We start from the raw sequence: 17,967 nt of genomic DNA on the forward strand, positions 1-17,967 counted from the left end.
GCCGGGCTGCACCCCAGCGATGTGCAGCAAACAAGTCAAGGCCAATCTTGATTTTTGTATCTGGAGGTAGGCAGGGAGCAGAAACGGGACCCACGGGGTGGCTTCTAAATAAGCTCGCACGGACCATGGGAGGTCTCCTGAGATGCGCTGGGAAAGCTGCTCCTCGGGTTGGCAGGGTGGCCGTTCTCCAGAGCGGCTAAAAACTTGCCTGGTTTCACTTGTGAGTTTAAAGGCAATTTAGGAACGTGGACTTGGTGCTTTTTTGTACTCATTTATGTCACTTACCTGCTTGGAGGACGTCCGATCTAGTCCTTGAGCTTGATGGAGCATAGATTGGTAAGGAATAAGCCCCAAACTGAAAACAGGGCTGGCCCGAAAGGCAAGGCTGAGGCAGGGAGGGAATTTTGCAGAATATTTGCTTTATTGTCACAGGCAGACGGCAAAGCTGGCGCGATGGTGCCCGCTGTTTGCATAGCGGGCGCTGCAAGGGTTGTGCTCACGGCGTGGCAAAAGCGGTTATTCCTGCAACGGAGACAGAAAGGGCCGGGCTGGCGGAGCCTGGTGTGATCTTCCCGGAGGAAGAGGTGCTCGACAGCCAAAATAAGCACATGGACTCGATACGGGTTCATGCAGGCGAGGGACGGTGCCGGTGTAGTGTCCACGCAGCAGCCGGTGATGCTGAGAGCGAGACTGGAGAAGATGAGGTTTGCAGAGCCAGGAGCTGAGGAGGGGCGACTGATAATTCCGCTGACGATGCTGGAGCAGCAGGGACAGTCCCGCCCTACACGGTGCCCTTCAAATGGAGCAAACTGGGGGTCCTTCCCTGGGAATTAGCCGCCTGGCACGGAGAAAAGCCTCTGGGCTTTGCAGAGCCAGCGGTCTGGGCACCTCGGGAGGCATTTCGGTAACATTGAACCCCGTTTCAGCAAACACTTTTCTGCCAGCGTAAGCGCAAGCCCGGCTGTAGGAGCTGTTTTCATGTGGTTCAGTGGTCAGTGGCGCACGTCTGGTGTCTCGCTTCTTTGCTGTAGGCTCCTTGAGCAACGTCTCAGCAGAAACCGGCAATGTTTTTGTATGAAAAGGTTTTTTGCTGTTTTAATACTGAGGTAGCCTTCAGTATCATGCGTGCTCACACGTAGTAAGGCTCCCCAAAACCTTTGGACAAAGGGAAAAGAGGCTTCTTGCTCCAAATTTCTGCATCAGAAACTGCAACCCCAAGGTGTACCCATGTAATCATGGAGGCTCCACCACGGTCTTGCTGAACACACGTGACCCACGTGCCCTTCCCCTGCCTGAAAAACAAGCCACGCGGACATGCGTTCGGGGAGATAAATCACTTTTCCCGCATTGGAAAAAGTCCAGGGAATCTTTTATGGCATTGAAACGTCGCAGCTCACAGGGTGTTTATGCTCAGCAGCTCTAATCCCACTGCTTGTTTGAAAATACTTCCAGGCAATTGCAGTAAGAGACAAAACACAGGAGAGGAACTTGGACGGAGAGCTAGTCGGAAGCGTCGGTAGCAGGGCAGAGAGGAGCAGGAGGAAGGCTTCCCATCCCGGCGGGACAGCTGTTGGAAAGAGCACCCAGCCATGCAAAGCTTCCAGAAGAGCATTTGCCTGGCTTGAAAAAGGGAATTATGAAGCGGGGAGGCAGCAGGACAAAGGAAACCATCATTAAATACAAGGGGGAAAGTCAAGGGCTTCCCATCTTTACAGAACCAGGTGGTTTTGTTCGGGTACCACCTGCCCGATAAGTTTGTGGGATCGCAGAAGCGAGCCGTGGCAGCGGCAACAAATGATTTTGGGCTCACGGGGACCTTTTTACCTGCAGCAGGCGCGAGAGCCTGGCGCTTCCCTGCCGACGCTGGTACCGGGGCAGGGCTGGGTGCTTTGTTCTCCTTGGGAGGCGTCGTTCTCAAGATTAATTAACGAGCAATTACCAGAGTTTGACCCAGTGTGAACAGCCATCACAAGGACATCAGATCATTTCGGGGAAGCTCATGCCCATGAAGTCAGGTTCAAAGCAATTGCGGAGCTCACACTGGATCTTGTGCATCACAACGGATTTTTTTTCCCCAAGAAATGTCTTTCGCAAATAAACTATTTGTTTTTGGAGAGGGGTTGACTCTTTATTGTTCAGCTAGTGGCTTGGTTCATCAGTTTGATACTTTTTACCTGTTTTAAGGCATCTTCCCTCAGCCTTGCTCCTCTCTTACTTCTAATTTAAGTAACACGCTTCCCCAAAAGTCTTTGTGACTTCCCCAGCCCCAGCCCGCACGGGATTTTGCAGCCTGGAGTGCATCGCCTTTGTGCAGTACTGCGAATGTTTGAGTCTCTGTGTGTGGTCAGCTGAAACTTTCCAAAACACTTTTCTTTTGTTCTTGTCCCTCTCTAGGTCTTCTGGGGTTGTTATTGTTAGTCTTTAGTCCCTCCCAAGCTATTCTGCTCCGCGGAAGCACTATCATGCTGTTTCCACCTTCTTTTCAAATCTGGCTTCCCCATAAATCACAGCCCTCTTGCACTCTGGGCAGGGAGGCACTTGATATGCTGCCTTTATTTTCCAAAATACATCTCTGGGCCTTTGCGAAACCCTCTAGAGTAGCCCTGAGTAATTTATTGCAACAGTGCTTATACTGGTAAGCACACAGTTTATGACCTCCTTTTAAGATCCTAAAAGTTGTAGTCAGGATCTTAAAAGTTGTAATAACATTGCAGTTGTAATAACATCGGTGAACAAACGGCGATCGTGTTCTGCTCCTGGTAAGTTTAAGGATCTGCTGATCCAACTGCACAGGTAGAAAAAGTATTATTTTGCTGGTATAAACATTACCGGTTCCTGCAATAGCAGAGACTGTTTTCACAAAAGACCTGTGCCAGCATAAACAGCGCTATAGCAGGATTTGCATCAGCAAAAACTGGAGCTACGCTGAAGTTACCTTGTTAGGTAAGCTGAAGAAAGGTACTGCGCAAGGTATTTCTAACATCCTTCTTTGTGCCAGCGAGGCAAGAGCTGTAAAGCAAAAGCTGAGGGACTGCCTGGCACGCTGAGGCTGCGGCTGAAGGGGAAAAGATGTATTTTTCTGTGAAAAGACAGTAAGTAGGTAGCAAGGCAGCCTAGTATTCCTCCCCTGCTTTCGGCATCACATTAATAGTTCTTGTCTGGAACCAGTCAATCTTACGCAAACGACAAAGTCAAAAAGCATTGGGGTTTCAGTCTCGCACCTGAACTCTCCGTATTGCGAGAAGCATTAGAACCACAGTCATACAAACCTGATTTCTTTTTACCTGTTCACTGCTGCTTTCAGGAATCGTACTGATTTGAAAGGTCATTTACTCAAAAAGTTTTTAGTATTGCCCAAGCTACTGCACCCCGGTATTGGTAAGCAATGCTTGTGCATCTACCCATAGGTATATTACAGCTGCTTGTTTGGAGAGAAGACTGTTAGGTTTGGCTTTACAGTGCTTTTAAAACAAGGTGTGTTTTTTTCTTTTATGTGGTTAAAAGGCAGGTGAAGCATAATATCGCTGTACTAAAGAAGAGCAAACTCCACACATTAGCCCCTCTCCAGCACTTTCAAAAGGCAAGACAGATTTACCCAACCGACAAAGCAGCCCACTGGCATGTCCTCGAGTCCCTTGCAAGACACTAACCCACACTTCTCGAGGCAGCTTGCTATTCAGTACTCCTCCCCAGAACCAAATCTGACTGCCAGGAGTGACATAAGCACCCACGGAGGCGAGAAGAAAAACACCGCGCCTTCACCCGTTTGCTAATTGCCAAATCACAATGCGTGCTCAACACTAACAAAAGGCATCAAATAGGTTGCTGAATTATTCAGCCTCTAAAATAATTACTATTTATGGGATGGGACTGTGTTAGGATTGCGGAAATTCAAGTTCAAACAGAGACGAGGAAGACAGGGAAAGCTTTATTAGATTCCAGCTTAACCACATGTCAGCTGGGTTACAGGACAGCAGAACTGGTGGTCAAGGTAAGTTACCAGCATGCACGACTGGGTGAGAAAAGGCAAGGCTGTATTCAAAGCAGGTACTTGGCTTCAGGTCAGGGCATGCACACCAAAATGCAAGCTATCAAAAGGGCAAGTGGCCGGCTCAAGAAGTGTGCAGTGTCTATTTTCCATGCATTTTGCTGAAGCTGAAAATTTTACCAGAGAGAGAAAATAAATTCGATGTGAGAAACATCCCACTGAGAGGTAACGTCGCCATCAGTACTACACGACCGGAGGCAACAACATGCGCGCTTGCTTTGAATACAGCCTTGGTGAGAGTAAAGTCAGGAAAGACACTGTGATATGCAACATGCCTTGGAGAGGGGTAACACGAAGCGCCAGGGGAGCTGCCTGCGGCTGGGACAGCTGCCCTCACCCAGGTGAAGAAGGGGTGGAAGGAAACGCTGTCCTTGCAGTCCACGAGTCTCTAAGGCTCATGTCCCACAAGGGGAAACCTGCTCTGCATGTACAATCAGTAAAGACAGTGTCAGTCTGCTTCCTTGCTCACTACGAGCCTTTTGTTTCCTGTGTCTCCTTGTCCAGGCTATGGGCCGGAAAGAGCAGCAGCTCTGAGCCCTGAGAGAAGGAGCTCTGAAAGAAAAGATGAGAAAGAACTTGGCATTTAGGCAACTGCATGGTTGAAGTACTAGTCAAACCCATCTTACCCATTTGTTTGATTTATTTAACTTCAAAGAGGTGCACACTAAAGCATTAAGATTTACTGGTTTGGATTCCTCTCTGTACAAGTTCTTTCAACCAGCTTGAATACACAAGGCTTTACAGACAGCACTGAAATACAAGATAAAACAAATCTAAATTCCAAATCACTCCAAGAAGAAAAATTGTAGAAAATAAAAAAAAAAATAAAACAAAAGAAACCCAAAAAACTGCAGTACTCCTCAGGGAGGGGACAGACTGCACAAGGAGGAACACAAAGGGATGGAAGGCAAGCTAGTGTAGTCTCTGCCCAGCGCTTCTCTGTGCTGGCGGCTCAGGGGATGGAGTTCAAAAGATCCTTGAGGAAGCTGTCAGGATCATTGATTTCTGATAAGAGTCCTTTAAACAAAAGAAGACAATACAGAATAATTAGATCCACAAAGCGGTTTCTCCTGCCCCCATTAGGGATTTGTGCTAGGGCATGTGTAAGTTAATAATGACAGCTGCAATGTTATTTTAAGTATGGACAAGACGAAGATAAACCCTTGTCGGATGCATGTGCAGAAGGGACCAAAGTGTGTACATTAAATCCATATGGCACTTGCTTTTGTGCAACAGAGCTACTATAGGGACCCTGCTAGCTGGCTGCCTGGCAGCTCCATACGCTGGACAGTGAGACACTGGCCTGGGACACTACTAACTCCTAACAGAAGTAAGAGCAGCCTCCCTGCACGTTAATTTTCAGCATGTCCTGACCCCTGGGGATACCAAAATCCCTACGGCAGGAACTCTGGCTGCACTGAACTGCTGCCTCAAGTACACTGTTGGCATCCATTTATCAGCCTTCAGACCACATATACCCAAAAACACCCCTAAGCTGTGATGTCAGGATGTATGTTTAACAGAGCAGGGGAAGGACCCGCAGGATCAGGTGAGAGAAATTTTCCTGTCTGGGGATGCTCAAGCGTGTCTCCCAACTGTTTTTGAAATAGCTTAGGCAATAGCTGGAGTGCCAAGGTCTCCTCTCGCTGCCTCGTACAAACAAGCTGCTGCAGCAGTGTCAGGAATGCTGCTGTCTCAAGCAAGCGGCAGTCACGAGTTGCATAAGACAGCCTATAAAAGGGAAAGCGCACACTTACCAGCCACATCCAAAAACTCGGAAAACGTTTCAACTGGCATGAACTCCTCCTGGAAGGTTTTCAGGGCCTTGTCTGCAGCTTCGTGTATTGGCATGTCATTGTGTCGTATGAATTCAGCAAGAGAGTAGGACCAGCCTCCCTCTGTGTTACTGGTAGGCACCTTCTATGAGAGGGGAAAATGGGACCAAATCAGTCCAAAAAATAACTATTTAGAAGAATAACTGCAAACCCTGATGCCTTCTCCCATTGCTCTTGGACTTGCATCCCCTGCCTCTTGTGAACAAGCCACATAGAAAAATTACCCCATATGTGACTTTATAATCTTTTTGTACAGAATGCAAACAAGGTCGCAGGTATTTTCTCACCCTAATTATTTAACCCTCTTTGGAAGCTGCGAGTTTCTTTCTGGTGGATGCCCCTACCTCCTTCCTTACCCAACTGTTTCCCTGGTGCAGCTCTGAATGTCCTTGCTTTAGTGAATGATGAACAGAAAAAATAGGTAAACATACAATACAGGAGGAGTGCTGCAAACTGGAGAAGTCTCTCAGTCCTTCAGACACCAAATTGCAAGGGGTACAATAAGCACAGGCAGCCTCTTGCGGCCTTTCTTCTCATACAAGGTGAAGTTTTATGTTTACAAGGATCTTGGAAAAAGGGGCTTCAAACTCTGCTTTTATTTCAAACGCATGTAGTTGCTCAGGTTAGAAAGCTGATACAGATGAACTTCAATGTTTTTTCTTACCTTGAACATGTTGTAAATGAGATCTACTAGGGCCCAGAAGAGAAGGCCAGAGCGGTACGTTGCATATTCCTTCACTGTCTTATCTGCCAGTCTAGGAAGATAATGAAGTCAATCTTTGAGTTAATCACTTTACTACGCTTTGGTAACCGATTTGATGAATAGCACGAAAGCTGAAACGGCCAAAAAGCCTATCAATAATGCACAGGGGGAATGGCTCCAAGTAAGCTTTGCTGTGTGCTCTTGGATACGAAACAAACATTAGGCATCCATAATTTCTGTGCAACGATTCCTATGGGTAGGAAGTCGCTTTACCAGCTGTGCCTAGTGTAACCAAAGCAGTTAGCCAATAAAACCTTATTTCACAGGAAGAAAACAAGCACAGAGGGAAGTGCACTGCTAAGACTATGTAGGAAGTCAACAGCAAAGTTGGAAAAAACAATGCACAGCCCCCACTTGTATGCTCACTGCTTGGAGTACAGCAGATTCCAGAAGAAAGAACTAAATCTCGGTTTCAGACACAGTCTGTATCAATGACAGAGAACAGATTTTTGCTCCTAACTCACAAAAGCATTTCTGAAAGACTCGGAGGGAAATATCTTGCCCTGGAAGAAATGAAGGAATTTCCATTTAATATCTTCTTGGTTATTCTATCGCCATGAAAGAAGGACTTCTGCTTTTGGAAATTCAGCATCTGGCTGGAGAAATGCTATAAAAGGGGCAGAGCTGTCCTGGGGTAACAGCTCTCAAAGTTTACAGGATTAATCACAAACAGGTTCTGGCAAGGCGGAACCTCCTGCCAGCAACTCTAATGGGTTTGGAATTTTCTTGCATGCGTTTCTCAGGTACATCTGCCTCCATCACATGCCGCTTCCTGCTTGCCACTTAAAAGCTTTGGGGAAAAAAAGCGCCCTTTTTTACGCATCTAGAAGTAGTTCAGCTGCCACTGACACAAGTCAGCAAGACAAAAGGATATCGTCTGACCATGGGTCCAACTGCAATCTGCCAAAAGTTGGGGTTTTGGGGGGAGAAATGAAGATTTTGCTGTTCTTATTCTACAAGGCTACATTTATGTGTCTGCCCCTAAAAACAGACAACTTGGTAGGTGGCAGTCTGCTTGGGCAGCTAGGCTTAATTATTTAAAGGAAAACCAATTAGTAAAGGTGACTAAATTTCCACGGGAAGAACAGCAACTTAGACCGAGGCTAATTCTAGACTCCCAAATACTGCAAGACAGAGTTTCTTTTTATGTGAATGGTTTTGATCTAATTGGAGTCTGCTCCTTTAATTGAAAACTAAAAGGCCCTTGTGGGTTAAATCTGGTAGCTACCTTCTGGAACAGCTACTTCATATAATAGCTGCGGCATTTTCATTAATGTAAGCTGGTTCAGGCTCATCAGCTATGCATGGATTGCCAGCAGAAAGTTAGACATTAACACTTTGGGCACCTCGCTTCTCTCATTAATATTTTAGAAAGGTCACAGTCAGGAGCAAAGGGACAAAAAATCAAAAGCATATTTTCCTCCCAAACTCCAGAAGAAAGCTATACTGCAAAGTGTCTATAGGATTTTTCTAGCCAGAATTCTTGGTTCAGTAATAATGAGCAGGTAATTGGTCACTTGATTCAGTCCTTTGGAATTTGTAAACTATATTTACAAAAAAAGAACAAACCCAAAACTCCTATCCATCCCGGTAATTTCATCTCTGGGTTTAAATACAAAGTGTTTCTAAAACCCAGAAGGTGCCGAGTATCCGTCACTTTGGTCTTGCAGACAAAGCGCGATAGCTGTAGCTCCTGGCAGACAGAAGACATTTTTGGCAAGATTCTCCTCAAATCTGTCTTACGCCAACTAATCCAGCTGAGCAGCTGGATAAAACACCTAACCACAGGACAGGGCACAGGCAGTATTTGTTGCCTTCATTTAAGTACGAGGGAATGTAGAGTATTGCCTGCATCTTCATTAATAAGATTTACAAGCACTTTTTAGGATCACAAGTTGATCCTCAGCTGCTTTTAGATGCACTGTTGATTCCTATAGTGACTTCTCTCCATCTCCCTCACTAAAGGTAGCAGTGAGTCCTTGCGTCTCTAACCTTCAGTTCACTCCACCCCGATGTAGCCTGAGTGGTGGTGCTCCCAGATAACACCCTTGTACTCCCAGATAACACCCTTGTACTGCATCTAACATGGAATGCTAATTTTAACCTTTTGTATGCAGACATATTACTCTGACGTTACAGACGCTGGTTTCCTCTTTGCCTTAGCCTACAGATGCAAGGTATTGGCACTTCTCTGCAGAGCATTTCACCGTCCATCGCCCTCTTTCTGATTTTCCACAAGAATAAATAAGCACAGACCTTGGAAATAAGAATTGCCATATTTCTATTTCTGAGCGGTATTATCAGTGGAAGGCTTTGTGCTCTGTTAGTCTGCAGGGATTAAAGAAAGCCCTTGAATAAACCTTGACATAATTCCTGAGAATGATTTCTGAGTGTTTTCCCCTGAAATTCCAGAGATTGGATGGTTTAGCTGGAAGTTTCTTGCTATGTCCGTTTCAATATGCTTTTATTACACACACACTTACAGATAAGTTGGGAAAGAAACAGCATCATTTACCGAGGGTTTTAAAAAACACCAAACGTCCACAGCAAACCCACACAGGGGCTTTGTTTTACCAGTCTCTTCCACAGGCCACGTGAAAAGCTGCACGCCCTTGTGGCTGAGAAACCAGACCTCCACGATTGTACCTCCTGTAACTGTTAAACCCCCTTTCCCAGAACTCAGGCAGGGTGGTGGAAATAGGAGACATGAACACAGAGCGGGCTGAGCTTGAGCAGCAGAAACTAGCACAGAAATCAATACAGGAGCCCCTTTAAGGGCTCTTTCACTTTTGATGCCTCTAATAGCATTGATGCATGCTGTGTTGTGTGTTACTACAATGTAATGACTTTATCAAACACATAATTAATGTCATCAGAATAAGAATGCCCTTTAAGGCGACTTAGAATAATAATGAATTTATTCCTAATTATGACAGCTATTTAAAATCATCTTTTCAGAAACTGGAATTCCTCTTCCTTCTCTGGAAATATGTGCTTTTGTCAGGCAGGCACAGCCACTTATTCTTGTACTTCAAGTGCTTGACAGCTGCTATTGATTTTTTTCTTTTTTAAAAGCAATGGCATTTGATTTCTATTTCTATTTTTCTATTTAAGGAAGCTGGTGCACTGATCAAAAGAGCACAGAAACAGCTTCTTTAGTCAGGCAAGCAGAGAGCATGCTCGCAGCTCTGAAACAGCACACAACGGAAGCTTCTACAGTGTTTCACTTGAGGTGGGGGGGAAGTAGGCATCTCACCATTTTCCCACTTTTAGCTCTACTCTCAGGAAAAGCATCATTTCCACTGATCAACTGATTGTTTCCACCGATCAACCGCTCCAAAAACCATCCAGAATTGAATGCTCCTGCTCATACCTCTGCAACGCTGAGTACAAAGCTACTCAGAAGGGTTAATATCTGCTATTCTAAAACACGCACGCTCCTTCCCTTCGCTCCCCATAAGCTGCAGTGTGGCTCTGACTACTGTGACAGTAATATGAGTAAGCTGGCAGCTGCGGAGCAGCAGTGGGGTCGTGGCTGACCTGCTGGCTCCCCCTGGTGACACCACTCGCGCGTGGGAGGTGACGAGGAGCCTCTTGAGGATCTCCACTCGCATGGCTTTCCACTTCTCGGGGGGCGAGATGTGCAGCGCCAGCACGGTGTAATAATGGGGCCCGTCCACCTCGTAGGCACTCTCCACCCACTTCTCTTTGGGGTGCTCCATGAAGCTCTGGAGGTTTTTCTCTTCCCTCGAAGTTGCTCGAGTTCTGAAACACAAGAAAAGTTTCAGCAGCTGTTCTGGCTCTTGCATGTTAATTTGCTACATCTCAGGAGCTTTTTATAAAGGAAACACAGGAAAAAGCAGTGCTAGCTTTGCACTATCAGGTTTCATCCTGATAGCCATCCACTGGTTGAGTGGTTCCCAGGGAAGCATACGAGCCTAGCAAACTCGCTTTTCCTTGGAGCTGTGTATAGTACTAGAGAGGTTTGCAAGGCAGTTGGCATTGCCCCAAGAGAGGGCAACACTACTGTAGAGCTATTTTTCCTTTTTTTATAGAAGAAATAGTCAGGTCAGCCAGTCCGTGAGTTCAGGTTATACTGTCTCCCATCTGACTGCAGCTCCGACAGCCAGACCTTAGAATCAATTTATATTATTCATCTACCGCAAAAGCAATCATGGAGAAGATACATGCCAATTTCAAAACCAAAAAGATAGCGTATTTACTGTAAGCTTATATATATAATTTTTTTCCTTTCCCCTAGCTCCAGTCTCTTCAGGAGTCCTGACAACCCAGAGCTGACCGTGCAAACTCTGTGCTGCAGCAGACCTTGTGAAGATGTATCATGCTTTACCACAGTCTATTGCTCTACTTCATCAGGAAGAGGCTGCCAACTAGGCAGATCCCTCGATTTTTAAGTTAGACATGCCTTCCCTATCAGTAAGGTATAAAGCAGTATCCCTAGCAGATAAAGCTGTGTCTGGGTATCAGCGTTGTGTGACCTTTTAATTTGCTACATGATGCAGCTGGTAGCCGACTAGTAGGTCTCCATTTTCTCCATTTAATATCGAACATGTCTTTAGAAAAAAATAATGTCTGGAAACTACATAATGCATTTTTATACAACAGCCGCACAGCGGGTTCTGGGCTCTCTGGTGCCAGCAAGCAGACTAACAAGATGAAAAGAATAGTTTCATTTATTTGTCTCCCAAGGGACTCGGAAAACAATAGCACAGGGATCTGGAGATAGATATTAAAAACAATAGACAAATTGTATTAGAGCCAAAATGTTGATTAGTTCCAGGCGGGAAAGTGAGAGAGATTTCATTGCACTCCATTTGGAGTGACCTTGGTTGAAGAGGCATGTATTTTAACATTTATACCCTCATCTAATTAGTATTACTTTCCAGTATCTAACTACATAAATAAAAGGCGTATGGGCATTACGTTTTCGCATGGGGCACTGTATTATCAGAACCAGCTCATGCATTCCAAAGCATTTAGGTGTCTGTAGATTTGTACACTTAGACATAGTGTCAAGCCAAAGCACGCCCTTATCTTATTATGCTTTGAAGAAATAAGATCTTACTGAAACACTTCAGAAGAAGTGTTCCTATGCTGCTGTTTACTGGTTTAAAAAAAAAAAAAAATCTTAAAAATCAGGAAAACCTGATGGACCTGAACACTACAGGAGAATTCCAGTATATCAAAACTGGAAACAAAACTGATTGTGTTATTTTAATATTGGATAAAATGATACCAGGGTTAAGTTTTCAACTAACAACAATTACTTCATCATAGTGTCTCTCTTCTGTCTGCTCCAGAGAAAATTAAGCTGGCAGTGTTTCTTTAATCTAATAACCCTGTTGCTCACTCCAGAGGTAATAATTACATCCAGAATGGAAAGAGAAGCTAATTCCCAATTGCTTTTACTCAATAGGTTCCCTGTTATCCTGCATGTTCAGGCGGCAACGCTTTACTCCAAACAATGTAAACCTCTAACAGTCCGCTCAAGATGTGCAATTTGGTTCCTCCTAAAACTTCTGTGTGATTTCCCATCTTTCTTGCCACACACATGTAACAAAGCCCAAATCGCAGCCCTTATAGACCTTTCTGAGACTAAGAGTGGAAGGCAGAGGTTGTTGCTAAGAGAAAGGTACTGACGTGTTGAGGACGTAGAGCACCGTGTGGATTATGTATGGAATGAGGTGTATGTTGCTCTCCCTTCCTCCTCCTCCAGTATCTACGCTGAATGATTGCTCCATCGCAAAACGGAGAAATAGCAGTTTAATATCATGGACATTGAGCTGGTAGGTGGGTTCCCGCTGCCCTGTGCATTCCTGGAGGTACGTGTTGTGTCTGAAAAACAGCAGTAAGTGTTACTTTATTAAAAACCCTTTAAAAACTTTAATAAAGTTTCTTCTCCCACAACCATAGCTCAGAATCTGAGCAAGTATTTCTGAGAAAAGCTTTAAAGAATGAACAGGATATAAAAACGCAAGCACTGCTACCTTCGATTAACCTCCCCAAAGGGAGGCTCTCGGCTTACTCTGGCAAATCCAATTCCATCTGCATACATATATACGCTCATCGATACTATTTTCCCATGGCCAGGGCTTGGGATACAGCTCCCTGGCTGAAATGCATTAAAGATGTTACCACTCCTGATTTCTAACGTGACTGTACAAACCCAGCACAAGGCGGACCAGAATACTGACAACGGGATGAACCATCTCCATCTGCTCTAGGTAAGTGGTCAGGCTCCTGTAACTCACTACCATCCAACAGAGGTCTGGAAATCTACACAAGGGAATCCGCTTGTGTTAGACAGGTTTCGTTTGTAAAGCAGGGGGTCAAATGAATCAACATTGTTACTGCACACTGCATCTTCAGGAGTGACTGGGGGCTAAGGAGGTAATGAATTTGTTTATTTATATGAAGCCAGGAAGCAAACAGACACCTGCACTTTTTTAGGAGATGTACTCTTGATGGTAGAGTCTGACATGGCTCAGGTTTACTAAGATTTAGGTGCCATCATCTTCGATTCCATGGTTTGAAACTAGCATGCCTCTGTGGTAATGTACCGACTCCCCTACCCAAATGCAAAACACCTCGAGAAGTAACTTTTTCTACTCACCGTGCTAAGCAAGTAGCAAAAGCAGACTCTGGCACATGAGGTCCCCAGACTGGCAGGAGCCCATTACACTTGGTGTTGGCATTTTGTAGGGCTGCACTCTCCCATTCTTCACGGCCGCGAGCAAGTCTGCATTGAGAAAGCAAGCCACACCCAGGCAAGTTAGAAGTATGCAAGTCTTTGTCTAAGAAACCATCAAAAATTGACAATTCCACAGCTTCTTTATATTATGGACTTCACTTTTCGGTGTCCAGGCCTGACCTCTATTTGGCACACTAAAGCAGACCACAACAGAGAAGCCCAAGGCTGACTCCAGGCTGCAAAGTGATCAACTTATAATCAAACCCATCCTGAGTTACAAGGCCAAGTGCCACGCTCACAAACCACCTTGGAAAATAACATCAACCACCACTATCCAGCTTGTGATCAGAACGTACCTTACAGCTGCAAGGTGGCAATCGTAGTGGACAATGTTGAAGTGAGAGACTGTGCTGTACCCCTGTTGTTTTCGGGGCTTGTTCTCAAACTCTTCTAGTGCAACGCGTTTGGTGAAAGTATAAATACCTAGGACTTTCGTAGGCTGCAGTGACACAACAGCTATGTTAAAGATCATTCACTTCTGTAACAGTTCACACTTTGTGCTATTTTGACACTGCACTGAATTTAATCCCTCCCAGTCCCTACCTCAAACTTACCCTGATCAAATCTTTTTCCAGCTTTCATTGCAAACATCCAGCTTTCACTGGAAACACGCTTCCACTTCCCAACCGCCTCTGAAATTACTGATCCCAAGAACCAAACCTGAGATTTCCTGATCTCCCAGAGCCAACGCACCAACCCTTGAGCAAGTTGGATACCAGCAAGTCCCCTCAGCTGGTGAGAGGGCTTTGCAAATGTATCTCACTTTACCTGAAACTTGTATCCTTCCCGGCAGATGCAGCAAGTCAGACCCGGTTCTTCTATAAGTTCCTCCATCTGTTTAAGCAGTGCAGTTTTGGTCACTACCTGACCCTTCTCATTCGTCTGAAAGAGAGAACAACTCAAGCAGGTTAAAAAGACAATTATGAACGCCACCATCCCCACCACTGTAACAGGAATGCCCAACCCATTTCCCAGCCTGCTATTAGCAACCATATTTACTCTCCCAGCAGCACCAGGCAAACCGTGGGCTTGAGCTCTGCAATATTTGTCAGTAAATCATTTTACACAATTCCTTGTGTGGCAGGTTTAGCAAGACAGAAATGAAAGATCACTAGATCACTAGTCTGCCGTCAATGCAAACAGACATTACCGTCATCCCCAGAGTGCCCAAGGCCTTCTGTCTCATTGCCATGGCCATACGCTTCTTCTCTGCACGCGTCTCCTTCCGGGCAGCATCAATCTTCTTATTCACCTCTGGGTGTTCCCTTAGTGCCTCCAGAAGATTCTCTGCTAACGTCCCGATCCCTTCATCACTAGACACCTGCTCCAGTTTGTGCAGGTTGGTAATCGAGTCTGTACCTATTAGCACCTAATAGGGATTGAAACGCAGCACGTTCTTCAGAAAAAGGGTGCACATGACAGTAACTGTTCCCTCCAACCTCACCCATGACAGCTGAGCTGAAGCACTGATCTGGAACAATTTTTGCTAAGTGTCTTACTTTCTTCTTTGATGCTCCTACATTATGGACCCTGGACCCTAAAATTGCATATGAGACTGGGGCAATTTGCCCCTGTGCTGGCCATTACTAAGAGCTCAGATGTGGATGCTGGATAAACAGCATTCTTAAACCAGCAATCATGCCCCAAGAAGCCTATCAATACTATACAGTTCACACTCCTAAATTACCTTCTCTTCACATCGGTGTGTAAATCTCACACCACGCAGCATGAGAAAATATTTAAGTCAAAATCTCTGCCCTCCAGCCTTTTCCAGACTAACAGATGTTACCTGAAGCTATCAACTATTATACAAATATCTGCTTAGCTACGGCCACAAAAAGCAGTGTAACAAGGCAGCTATGTCTTACTTGGCTTTCAGAACAGTCTCCTTACCTGTGTAGCAGGGTGCTGCGTGGCAAGTCCTCGGAGCAGGCGCAGGATAAAAGGAAGTGCAGGTCGAGATAAGAATTTCTTCCATATGTCTGCATCCAAGCTGCACAGAAAACAAGAAGCAGCAGCTGAAGGGCAGTCACCCGTTCCGAAAAGGCACTTGGCGGTCAGCCAGCAGCACAGCTTGCAGAGCGCAGGCTGCAGGCAAGACAAGCACCCTTCCCCCGGTGTCCCTTCTCCATTAATTAACGAAGTGACATTCACACTCCCACTGCCATGTTGTGCATGCTAATAGCCATAGGGTCAACTCTTAGCCTGGGATTTGTTTTATGTTCATGAGCTGGCTTAGTAATGGCCAGCAAAGGCTCTGTTACAGTGCAATATGTAGGGAACAGGCAGGAAACACAAGCATCGTGATATCCAAGAAATCAGCTCGGATGCGTTTCCAATCAAATGGGAAGATTACAGGCTTTTTAGCCCACCTCCATAGTAGCACTGTCTCACCAAACCCTCTGCATCACAGCTGTACCAAATCTAAATGCTTCTGAATATGGACTTGTTAATGGCATTCTTGGAAGGTGGTTGTGGTGATGAAATGAGAGAAGGATGTTCAGGATTATCACATGCATTAAAGTAGTGACTCTTACTTCTTTGCACTGGGAATGTGCTTTTTCATGTAGTCAAGGGCATTCTGTGTAATTCCCTTCTGAAGGATGAGATCTTTCAGCTGATGGCCGTTGCTGTTGTTCTTTATTCCCGCTGCTATTTTACAGAAGCAGTCTAGGAAAACTTTATCATCTCCACTGTGCTCCTCATCATACCTGAATGAAGAGAAGAAATGGTAACTTGGAGGCTCTCCAAAAATCTCTGCCTGTAATTCTCATTACATTATCGCTGAATGCACGTACCTACTCCAGCTCAGACTCAGAAAAGCTACTCAGACCCTTGTCACCTCAGAATATACTCTAAAGCCCTATTTCTTGAGCTACACGCTCACGTATTTCTTTTAAAAATGGCTCAGAAGTGAAATAGGAAATTAAGCTTATGCACCAGGAATCTTTGAAGCTTTGCATTACACTGAAGTAAGCATCAATGAGGAAAAAAGGTATAGACTTGTCAGCACAACTGATTTCACGTGCTTTTACTTGAAATATGACAACATACTTATCAAAGTTACAGTAGGGCTTGAATCGATCAACCAGAATCTGCATTTTCTCCATTTCCCCGAAGGACAGGTAAGGGATGATGCGTAATAGGCCTTGCAAGACGCTGAGATTGGAACGGACAAAAGTGCTGTTAATCTGATCAAGCAACATTACCAGCTGATCTTTGTCACCGGTTAGGAGGAGGTTACCCTGCAAAGGAAGAAGAGCACAATTTATGTTCAGGAATAAATCTATGACCTTCAAGAAAACCCTCACTCTAGTAGCTGGTAGACTACTCCAGTCTTGAAGGATTAGTGGTCTAGACCCTGATAGAGATAGCCTGATGAAGAACAAAACCCAGCCTTGTTCCCAAATGTCTGGTGGAATGGCTGTATCAGCTCGTCTAGCTGATACCTGACTTCTTCCACCTACTATTAAAGCATTTTCCAGTCAAAAAGGTCTAATAATTCCAACCCAAAGGACGTCAGATTCCTATACACCAATAGTTTCAAAAGATGAGCGAGAAACTCTTCTTATTCTCAGTCTAGTTGAGATATAGTTTTTATCCTCAATTAGCTAGAAAAATCAATCATGTTTTCAACATGTACGAAAACACTCAAAAAAACAAGGCAGAGCTGTGTCTTTTCTTGTCTCTCACTGGCCTGTGGCCCAAAGCAGCAAGGAAGGGATCCAAGCAGCGCCTAATAACCCCCATCCCAACTGTGCAAGAATCGTCCTAAAGAAGCCTCACAGTGCTTTTGGTTCAGGGCACTCCTCTTGCCCTACCTCTAAGGCCTGCTAAGACATGCCAGCAAGCATAACAAGGGTTAGACTCCCATTTAGCACTCCTCTACAGCTCCTGAAGCTCAGCATCACTGTAATAAGATATTTGGAAGCCTTGAATCCCAGTCAACGTTTCCATTTGCGCACTAAGCCCCAGGCACTCACCTTATCCTCGCTCAGAGGTTCTGCGTTGGATTCATCCAGTATGATCTCCATTATACTAAGCACTTGTTCTGCCACGGCTGCTCCTCCGCTGTCCTTACTTTCCTGCTCAGCCACCAGAGCCTGGAGAAGATGGCAGCAGTTATTGCAACACCAGCAGTAACTGGTTTAACTGACCCACACATTTCCACTCAAGGAATGGCTAACAGATAATTTGCAGTGCCAGTCCAGCAATATTTAAGATCTCCTGTAGTTGTCATAAGGCAGCATGACAGTCAGAGGTAGTTTAAATTAATTGGAGTTCATGGAAAACACTTGGTGAAAGTCCAGGTTGTCCTTACCAAGTTAAGAGTTCCCAGCATGACATTCAAAGTGTTCATCTCTGGCTTCACCAACTGCTGACGATTTATTTTCACCTTCACACAGTAACTAAACAGTTTTAACAGCACCTACAAAATACAGAGAATACATTCTCTACAGTACCTTCAAAATGAGCAGGAGGATTTTGCTGAAACTAAAAGCACCCGATTATATAGCTAGTTTCCAGACTTCTGGGGTAAAGTACAAGC

The 17,967-nt window shown here is 45.0% G+C and overlaps 1 protein-coding gene across 4 annotated transcripts in view; it reads right to left on the reverse strand.

Moving 5' to 3' along the window:
- Positions 1–4,706: 4,706 nt before the first annotated feature.
- The window catches only part of UBR4 (ubiquitin protein ligase E3 component n-recognin 4), a 78,634-nt gene continuing 65,373 nt past the window's right edge, over positions 4,707–17,967 (reverse strand). For 3 of the 4 annotated variants that reach the window (XM_072884270.1, XM_072884269.1, XM_072884268.1), the window contains exons 93-106: positions 17,740–17,847; positions 17,402–17,521; positions 16,473–16,663; positions 15,956–16,129; positions 15,312–15,411; positions 14,569–14,787; positions 14,187–14,300; positions 13,715–13,857; positions 13,281–13,406; positions 12,308–12,502; positions 10,187–10,411; positions 6,548–6,638; positions 5,806–5,968; positions 4,707–5,065 (exon numbers count right to left, since the gene is read on the reverse strand). In XM_072884270.1, coding sequence (XP_072740371.1) covers positions 5,001–5,065; positions 5,806–5,968; positions 6,548–6,638; positions 10,187–10,411; positions 12,308–12,502; positions 13,281–13,406; positions 13,715–13,857; positions 14,187–14,300; positions 14,569–14,787; positions 15,312–15,411; positions 15,956–16,129; positions 16,473–16,663; positions 17,402–17,521; positions 17,740–17,847 — 2,034 coding nt within the window. In that variant the 3' untranslated portion in view covers positions 4,707–5,000. Of the gene's footprint in view, positions 5,066–5,805; positions 5,969–6,547; positions 6,639–10,186; positions 10,412–12,307; positions 12,503–13,280; positions 13,407–13,714; positions 13,858–14,186; positions 14,301–14,568; positions 14,788–15,311; positions 15,412–15,955; positions 16,130–16,472; positions 16,664–17,401; positions 17,522–17,739; positions 17,848–17,967 lie in introns of those variants that run through there. The other variant, XR_012045849.1, reaches the window with a different exon arrangement.

The sequence above is a fragment of the Ciconia boyciana genome, chromosome 19 (assembly GCF_034638445.1).
Source record: "Ciconia boyciana chromosome 19, ASM3463844v1, whole genome shotgun sequence".
Taxonomy (NCBI): Eukaryota; Metazoa; Chordata; class Aves; order Ciconiiformes; family Ciconiidae; genus Ciconia; species Ciconia boyciana.